The 9278-nt window shown below is 43.3% G+C and overlaps 1 protein-coding gene across 4 annotated transcripts; it reads left to right on the top strand.

The window, feature by feature from the left end:
- Window positions 1-3234: 3234 nt before the first annotated feature.
- Window positions 3235-8972, top strand: LOC121615343 (calcium-activated potassium channel subunit beta-2-like). 4 transcript variants are annotated; one of them, XM_041949667.1, is made up of 6 exons: window positions 3235-3361; window positions 6321-6420; window positions 6841-6957; window positions 7125-7295; window positions 7564-7759; window positions 8029-8972. In XM_041949667.1, exons 3-6 carry the CDS (start codon window positions 6899-6901, stop codon window positions 8311-8313), a joined length of 711 nt encoding a protein of 236 aa, XP_041805601.1. In that variant the 5' UTR covers window positions 3235-3361; window positions 6321-6420; window positions 6841-6898; the 3' UTR covers window positions 8314-8972. The 4 variants fall into 4 exon arrangements, with proteins under 4 accessions (XP_041805601.1, XP_041805598.1, XP_041805602.1 ...); XM_041949664.1 differs by lacking the exon at window positions 3235-3361 and adding an exon at window positions 3860-3918; XM_041949668.1 differs by lacking the exon at window positions 3235-3361 and adding an exon at window positions 4521-4837.
- Window positions 8973-9278: the final 306 nt, after the last annotated feature.

The following is a 9278-nucleotide window of genomic DNA, read 5'->3' as shown; positions in this document are numbered from 1 at the left end:
TCAGTGCTCATCTGGCCCTTTGTCAACATCCTCTCAACTCATCCACCAGAGACCTCCCCATCTAATATCTTGTGCCACACATTCACTAATATGAAGAGGTGGCAGTATTTTATGTATTTAATGTTTTACCTCATCAGCTCCAATATAATAATATCTGCTTTCTGCTAACAAAAGACTGGGAAAGTTGTGGAACGCTCCAAAAACACCTGTTTGGAACATTCCACAGGTAAACAGGTTGATTGGTAACACGGGATAGTATCATGATTGGGTATGTAGGAGCATCCTCGAAAGGCTCAGTCGTTCACAAGCAAGGATGAAGTGAGGTTCACGACTTTGTGAACACATGATTGTATAAAGGATGTTACTACATGCGCACTACTTTGTAATTTCTTCAGGGCAAAGCTGGGAGGATGTTGCTAGAGGTGGTCTGAAAGTCAAAAACCCAGTGACAGAGGTTGGATTTTGATACAACACAAAACTGTGCACAACATTATGCAAAGCGGGTGTCAGTTTCATCGCTGTTTGTCTCTATTAGTTCATGTTCGGGTGATTTCCCACATTCTGCCTCCTGCTTGTTTCTCCTCAAGCCAGGAGAAACAGAAATATGTGCTCCATCACTCCCACTGCGTGAGGGTGTTTTGGCTGCCAGTGAAAAAATGTGAAGCGAATTCCAGCTCTCCAATGCCAGGCTTTACGCAATATATGATTCACTCTAAGGACAAATATTGTGAATCGACTCACCTCTTCTCTGTGACTGTAAATCCTACTCATCCTTTTTTTTTTTTTTTTTTTTTACATACAGGACATGCTCATAGGGTACAGTAATAGATATGAAAAAAATGCATGTCAACATACATGAAAATCTCGAAATCACAAGTTCTGGTTGTGCCAGCAGAGCACAGTAGTCCTCCAATAAGATTAGAATAGCACTGTTTCCCTCCATAAATGTGAGACCAGAAGACAGCAATATGGTATCTGTGTGGGGGCGGGGAGCTAATCTTCAGGACAGTAACACGAGGTTGCTAGGGATGTGAGCACAGCGGCAACACTGATAAATATGTGCTGGACCTGTTGGCATTGTGTAATTGCTTGGATACTGCCACACAAATGGCAGCAAGCTTTATCTACTGCCTTAGCAACGGCGGTGCTGCCTTTTCATTCCCATGTGTGTGTGTGTGTGTTTGTGTGTTTGTGTGAGAGGAAATAAAAAGCAAAGTAAACAGGATACATTGCAGTCAGAATCAGAATCAGCTATAATGGCCAAGTATTTTTGCACATACAAGGTATTTGACTCTGGTTTAAACATTGCACTCAATCAATGTACTTGCATAGGAAAAAAAAGGACATAGAAGGACATGCATTAAAAAAAAAGACAAGATGTCAAGTTATGCATAATAACTGGATATCAGCATTTTCACAAACATGCAAAGTGTTATAAATATACACATTTATTGGTGAGTGGGGCCCATTGTGTTATTTCTCTCAGCACAGGATTGCACAACAGCGCAGGTGACACTCAATCACCATAATAATAACACTCCTCATGCAGCATGTTAAATAACAGCAATTCAAATATAGAACCAGACCAGCTTGACCCTAATAGCTGTTACACATTTGAGCTACAAGTCAGCTCACGTGCCTCATTAACACGGTGTATTACGCCTGCGAGAGGGCGACAGAAACAGAGGAAAAGGGAGCCAGAGAAGGGACTGCAGCTCAGCCTCACTGCCTGCTCAGCAAGAGCTATTTTTAGATGCTGAGAAACAAAGAAGCAGAATCGCCTTTCATCCCCTCTGTAACTATGTCGTTTCACATCCAAACGTGGTACTTGAAGACAGTCTGCGCTTCTTTGTAGCTATGTTTAGGCCTAACCTCAAATACATACGAATGCCTTCCCATGTGTCCTTGAGTCTTTTTTTCTCGTCCTGCTATATTTGTGCCTGCGTTTTCCTGCTGTCTTAATGTAAAAGGGGCTGTTATTTTTTTCAAGGCTAACTCGAAGGTCAGGGTATAATTAAAGGGAAAAGCATCTGAGCTATGAGGCAGGAAGGAGCGTGTCTCGTATTGTACTGTACTCTCTGTACATCCATCACTGGATGGAGCATGGAGGAGGCAGTGAATGTAAAGTGGTGAGCAGTGCCCACTTCTAGCACAATCTAACCTGATGCTGCTGCTGTAAGGGAGGGACAGACCTCCATGATCACACGCACCACGGGGGATGAGCAAAGACTGCAGCCAACACAACTCATTAGCTGTGGCCTGCGAGGGAACATCCCCCAGCTGGTTGGACCACCAATAGAGTCGTGGAAATCACTGCGTAAAGAGAAGACATCGCATTAGAAAACAACTAAACAGCCTCTACAGATGGCTTTCAGATTGAACACATTTTACATGGACGCAGCATGCAAAGCAGAATCATTTATGGGCAAAAATCTGAAATGAAAAAAGTAGGGAAGGGCTGCATGTATCAGGCACAATGCCAGCCTCAAATTTTTGAGCATTTTGTCCAATTTAGGAGGCTCACAGAAACTAACAACAGAAGTTTACAGTGGTCATTTTCCCTGGCTCACATGAATACTGAGAAAATCTTATACTCTGCAAAACAAGCTGATATTTTTACAAGTGGTGGCTCTCAGTCTTTAATGTGCATCTTTTAGAAAAAAGGGTAATAGTTTGTAGCACATGTACTAATAAGGAAAGTTAAAAATTGAACTGTATATATTTCTTACCAACACACTGACTAAAATGGCCTTTAGCAAGGTATTTGTCCATACCTGCTAACATATTTCACACATTCCCACCTGTCTTTTTACCAATTAAAAGCCTCACTCCCAAAAATCACCGGCATTCCATGTGCTCTGCTGTTGGTAATCAGCAAACGAGGAAACCCCTTAATTTAACTCTCTAGTTTCTGAGGCTGCAGAGACACCTTGTGGCAAGACGCTGCAAAGTTTTCACAGTGATCGGAGCAGTTGCCTTGAAGTTGTCTACACATACTGTACATTTGTGACGTGGAAAGGCTGAGCTGTTTGAAATAACTGCTCCTGAATTCCTCTGCGGATGTGCGGCAGCGGCTGCAGCAAACATAGCGACAGGCCCCCCAGTGGAGCCGCTCAGAGACAGTTATTTGTAGGTACAGTGGAGATTCATTGTGCCGGGCCTGCTCATTTTAAGCATGACGGCATTGTAAGGGGAACTCATATTACTAACACAGGTATGGCAGGCATTCTGTTCACTTGGGGTAAGAGTTTAAATAAGAGGTAGCCAGCTGCTGTCCCTGGGAGCACAGACCATGTCGGAGAGCCACTGCTGACAGTTGTAGCCCAAAGTCTGGATTACCCTAACAACACATCGACAAGAGGTAGGACTTCACAGATTGTGCGTATTAACCCTGCTATTTCAACTCAGCACACGCTAGTCGCACACACAAGCCGGGGCTTATTGTAATTTGGATGTGTGAAGACAGTAGGTCGTTACAGGCACCACAGAGAAACAGTGAGACTGTGAACACAAGGACCATGTGCTCAAACAAGTGATCCAGCCCACAACAGAGGGTCAACACAAAGCACATAGCTGGGAATACAAGTGACGCACAATGCAAAACAGTAAGTTTAATTCTCATACATGTGAAATGGAATCATGTGGACTGATCTGCAGTGTAAGATACAGCCTCTTTTTCATTGAGCGCCTTGATGAATCTTGATCAGATAATAATGATACAAACATGCTGTTCTTCCACTTCTGTATGTAACAACAAGACAGTCAACAGCAAAACACGCGCTATTCAATTCTGAATGGATGACTGGGTTTTGACATTGTGTTCAATGACACAAACTGCATACGCAATATGCTTGAGACATGCAGTTTATGATGGCGTGCCTTGTTCACACTGTCCGGCCGCCTGTGTGTTCACCTCAGGTAAGTGTTTACTGCTCTGTTATACATCTGTGGGGTGCTGTGCAGGGGAGCATGTGACTTTGTGAAGGCTCAAAACACGACAGGACACCTGACAGGGAAGCAATAATCACTGGAAGGACAAGGCAAAAAATACATCCTGAGACATTCTTCATCAAAGAACATGTTGATAGGAGGCCGGGTTTTGAGTTACATGGCGCAGTCAAGCACGCAACGTGAGTAAACGCCCACTGAAGCAAAATTTGCAGGATGAAAGTTGAGGCCTCAGAGCCTGTATTAATATGCTACACACACCTTTATTTCACTTTCATGATGTTGGTGCAGTATGAACTCAATAAATCCATGGGAAGTTACAAATAGTCGTATAAGATTATGGATGGAGACAATGGGCCCCTGGGTACTGACGTGTAAGAGACCCCCCACCGCTCCAAGAACAAGACACCCAGACTGAAACTGGCAACAAATGACATGCTAGCGTCTTTATGTACTTGTTCCGTGGCCTTGTGGTCATTTTGCATCATTTTTTCTTGTTTTACATCTCTTTGTAGTCGTTTTATGTCTCTTTATGTATTTTGGATCTCTTTGTGGTCACTGTGCGTCTCTTTTTGTTTGTGATAATTGTGGTTGTTTTAGACATTTTTGTAGCTCTTTGGCATCACTCACAGGTGAAGCAGAATTCTCAGGTGTTGTTGGTTGAAACACTGCAGCTGAACTTCAGTAATTAGTTCACACCGGGGATGAAGAGCTGCTTTCTGCCCGGGGGCCAGCAATCCATCCATGTATAAGACAACACCTGCTCTGTGTGGTCTGCCACATGGCACTTTGGTGAAGCACTCATTCAGTCACGTTTTGACTCTCTCAAGATGGGAGCGAGGCGGCTCAGAGAAATACGGACCAAGGACGCAGCCATAAAGAACATACGGTGAGGCGGACCGGTCCTACCTGCCTCTGGCTCAGGGTATGGAGTTCATTAAACTGATAATAGGAGAATCCGAACAACGCGTTCCTGCTGTAGTAAGCAGTTTCACACTCGTGCCGGGTGCTGGAGCACCTCCTCACACACACAGACTGTCTCCCCTCATTGCTTGATGTGGTGACGCTGCAGACTCAGGAGCTTTTTTTAATAAGAAGTGATATGCAGAAGGATGCAAATATATACAAAATCAATTTTTCAGGTAGGTGACTGTCATTCAGAAGCACTTTTCATCCTGAGACATTATTCCTGAGTCACTTAACCATTTCACTACCATGACCTTTAGTGTAACGAACATACTTCTTTATTGCCTAAAATGGGCAAAAAGTTCCGCAAACACTTCTGGAATGTGGAAAATATGCATTTTGAACACTTTGTTTAAATATTTTAAATAACTTGAAAGGCCCTGCCAGGCTCAACACTGACACTGCCTGTCCCATATATCATGAAGGACAGCGTCACTGTCCATTCCTTTTAAGTTATTAGGTAGGACTGCAAGTCCAGCCCGCAGGGAGCACAAGGGACAACAAACACAAAACCTTTTATAAGCTTTAGCTTGACAGTAAAGTGGGTACAAAGAGTAAGGTGGCCTTTCTGAAAGTGCGTGTGTGTGTCCATGTTTAGCTGAAATCAATACAGTTATGTGTGGAACTCGCGGCACTCGAGAGGCAATGGTCAGCATGCTTTCATGGAGGAGAAAAGTTGTAAGACAGGCCATAAAACTCATGTAAGTGCGACTCTTTGTTGCAGGCGTGAATGGGAAAGCGTGTGGAATGTCTTGAAGAATGCACAAACCGATACGACAGTTTTGGTTTCCGTCAGATTTCTTTTGTCACTCTGGGGTTTTCTCTCAGCAACATTTCCCCTTAGCAGCTGGGAATGTAATACAATGAGGAAATTACTCATCTAAGAGGAACTTGTAGGCTGGTTTTCTAACTGTTCTGCTCCGAGCACTCTGGCAAGGTTGTTGTTATCCCCCGCTGAATGAAAACAGCCCGCTTATCATGCTCACACGTCCGAGGACTGAATAGTAGCTGTGAATGTCAAACAATATACGATCCGATCCGGTCTGTATGGACTATTCTGCCTCAGAAGGGGAGTAAATAAACAGTATGAAGTGATTGTTGTACTCCACTGACTCAAGATGGAGCATACTTTTGAGTTTGACAAGAAGGTTACATCACTTCCTTATATGAGCAAATGACAATGTCTATACATTTGTACTAAATGATGTATTTTAATCAATGCCTGGCAATCTCATGAGTGGGTTAGCATCGACCCTCACCTCGACGTTAACCCCTGGGCCACCCAGAACCAACAACTCATAATGTCTCACTTGCCCATTCGTTTGCATCTGAATCGAGGCTAATGTTATTTATGGGAGCAAAGCTGCAAGTGTAGCGCTGAATGCTGTGTTTTCTGCAAATGGCAGGAGCGGCAGAGAGCGAGAGGAGGCACATGCAAGGTGTTGTTGTGCCAAGAGAGGACCCAATGACTTTGTGTTGACAGCAGAAGTGTTCAGGATACAGCAGGTAGGTTTTTCACGCGGGCCTCCTAAGCATTAACACCTTTCATCTGTGGCTATCTGTCATCTTGTTTACCCTTTGTAGGGTTTCATTGTGCTCAAAATGAGATGTTTACCTGGTCCACTATATCAGAGGTGCTTCCTGTCCCTGCACTGCATAATACAGTGATAAACAGGACCTGCTGCTTGCAGGGTTATTGGAAGAGACATATCCTTGATATTTCTTTTGTATAAAGTAGTGGGTTTGACAGCGAATATGCACCAAAGGTACAGTATGATATGTCATCTTACAAATTTGCTTTGTAACCAGTGACTTGGGATTTCTATTATGTTTATGATTCAAGAAATGAAAGTGCTTTTGGGTGGAACAAAAAATGTACTCTTAAACTTGAGGACAGCTAAACATAAAACTGGCTATAATTCACAGGTCTTTTCAGCAATCTTTCCGTTCAGCAAGCAAAGGAGGACGCGGATCATCAGGGAAGATGTTCTTTGTGGCAGGGGCCAAAAACAATGCAGGCTCGGGCGGAGGAAATGAAAGGAGGTAACAGGTTCATACCAATTCAGCCTTAAAAACTGACAAAATGTAGAGTGGAAAAAGGGGCATCTGTGGCTCTTAATGTCGTTCACTTTCATATTTATGTCACATGTTTGCACTGTAGCTTTAAATAAATATATAACCATGACTGCTCCACATTTTCCATCATCAAGGTCAATCTACCAGAAATTCCGTGAGGTAGATTTATTGGACAAGAAGAAGACGGTGACGGCTCTAAAGCCCGGTGAAGATCGGGCCATTCTCCTGGGACTCGGAATGATCTTCTCTTCAGTCATGATGTACTTTGTCCTGGGGATCACTATATTACGCTCCTATGCAGACAGGTACAGGCCTGTCTTCTTTTTTACACCTTATAAAGGAGTTAAGTGATATTTCTGTCAGAAACATGTTTTATTTATCAGATGTGTTTGTTGAGAAACTGCTTTAGTGCCCTCTCAACCTGAAAATTGCAAAAATGAATACTTTATGAAATAATACCACAAGCCCCGAGTTGATTTCATATTTTTCCATGAGAGCCCCAAAATGTTTTCTGCTTTTTTTCTTTTCTTTTTTTTTGCTTTAAATTGGATCTTCATTTAAATGTCAACACAGTGTGTGGACAGAGGAAGGTGTTTGTGTTGTACTCAACTCCACGGTCACAGCAGACATGAACTGTTCCTACAACTGTGGGTCAGACTGCTGGAGAGTCTCCAAATACCCCTGTCTGCAGGTCTACGTGAGCGTCAATAACACGGGCCGTGTCAGCCGTTTATCTCACAATGAAGAGACCCAGGACATCAGCTCTGAAGTGAGTACAGCGCCAGAGGGAAAATACAGAGAATTACTGAACCGTTTCAAATGTTGACAACGGCTGTCAGATGTTGGCCTGATTATAGACTCTCTGTGCTCCAAACGCAGAAAATGTTAGTCGATAGGATTTGGAATTTTTCCTGGTCAAGCTGAAAGATGATAAATGAAGGGTGATGTATTCAATATTGGGAAAGTAGTTGGCATCACCAAAACAAAATATGTGATGAACTGATTGCCCTCTAGATAACCTTCAATCTGTCCTTGCAGTGTTTCTACGTGCCCAGGTGCCAGAAGGACAGCCTGGCCATGCATGTCATGATTATGAACATCTCCGAGCGTCTGAAGGTGAACCAGCAGGTCCCTTGTTACTACGACCCCGGCGAGCAGCAGGAGACGGTCCTCCTGACCCGCCTGTACGACCACAGCGTCATCTTCCACTCGCTGCTGTGGCCCTCCTGCATGCTCACAGGCGGGGCCCTCATCATCATGATGGTGAAGCTCACGCAGTACCTCTCCAGGCTGTGCGAAGAGATTGGGAAGATCAAGAGGTGAAATGCAGTGCAGCAGCTGCGAAAGCCGAGCGTTTGGCGCTTTCGTGATGGACATATGACATGAAAGAGATCGTCTGAACCAAAACAACCTCACTGTGACCTCTTGCAAACTTTCCTCTTCGGCTGAGACATTTGGAACAGCTGACTTTCACTCCGGATCGAGGATGTGACTGTTTATGAAAGTGAACCAAATGTTCCGAGGCGGAAACTGTCAGACATGTAACTGGCTGTTATACAAGGAAAGCTGGATTTGCATGGTGTTGAAGCATTGCGAGATGTTTTACCGGTACTTGTTTACAAGAGTTTGTTACACTTGTAATCTTAAGTATGGTACATCATGAGCATGTGTTTGCTTTGTCACCTATAATAGCTACACATGACAAAACCAGCCTATATTTAAATCCACAGGGCAAAACACTGTCGTCTGTCAAAAACTGTCCTCTGCTGTCGAGGAGTGTTTCAGTGTTGTGAACCTTTTTTTGAGAACTTTCCGATATTTTGATGATCATATGTGATTGTTTTCTGAAACAATAATCTGTTCTTATTTGATATCCACTGTCTCAGCGACCAAATACTATGTGTGGGTCTCTCATGATGAAATGTCTTTTGTGAATGGACATAAGGTGTGCATAACCTGACATGATTCTTTTTTCTGTCATGATGTTGGAAAAACTTTTCTGGAAAATCATTGAACCACAATAAACAGAGAAAAGTCAGGTATTTTAAACTGTTTGCACATTCTTTGAAAAATCTAATTCATTGAGACATTATAACACAGTGTATGCTTGCAGACTTATAGGGAACATGTGCCTGACTTACCATGAAAAGGTCCAAGTCAAAAAATGATAATTTTGACTCCAGACTCCAGGGTCACGAGTTCCCTCTTCAACAAATCAACTGTGCCAGCAATTTAATGCTCTCGTGGTAATTTTGTAATACGGTTGTTTGTGGTCACACACTGTGGCC

The sequence above is a fragment of the Chelmon rostratus genome, chromosome 12, assembly GCF_017976325.1.
Source record: "Chelmon rostratus isolate fCheRos1 chromosome 12, fCheRos1.pri, whole genome shotgun sequence".
NCBI lineage: Eukaryota > Metazoa > Chordata > Actinopteri > Chaetodontiformes > Chaetodontidae > Chelmon > Chelmon rostratus.
The sequence above is the reverse complement of the archived record's forward strand: the minus strand, read 5'-3'. Positions and strand labels throughout refer to the sequence as shown.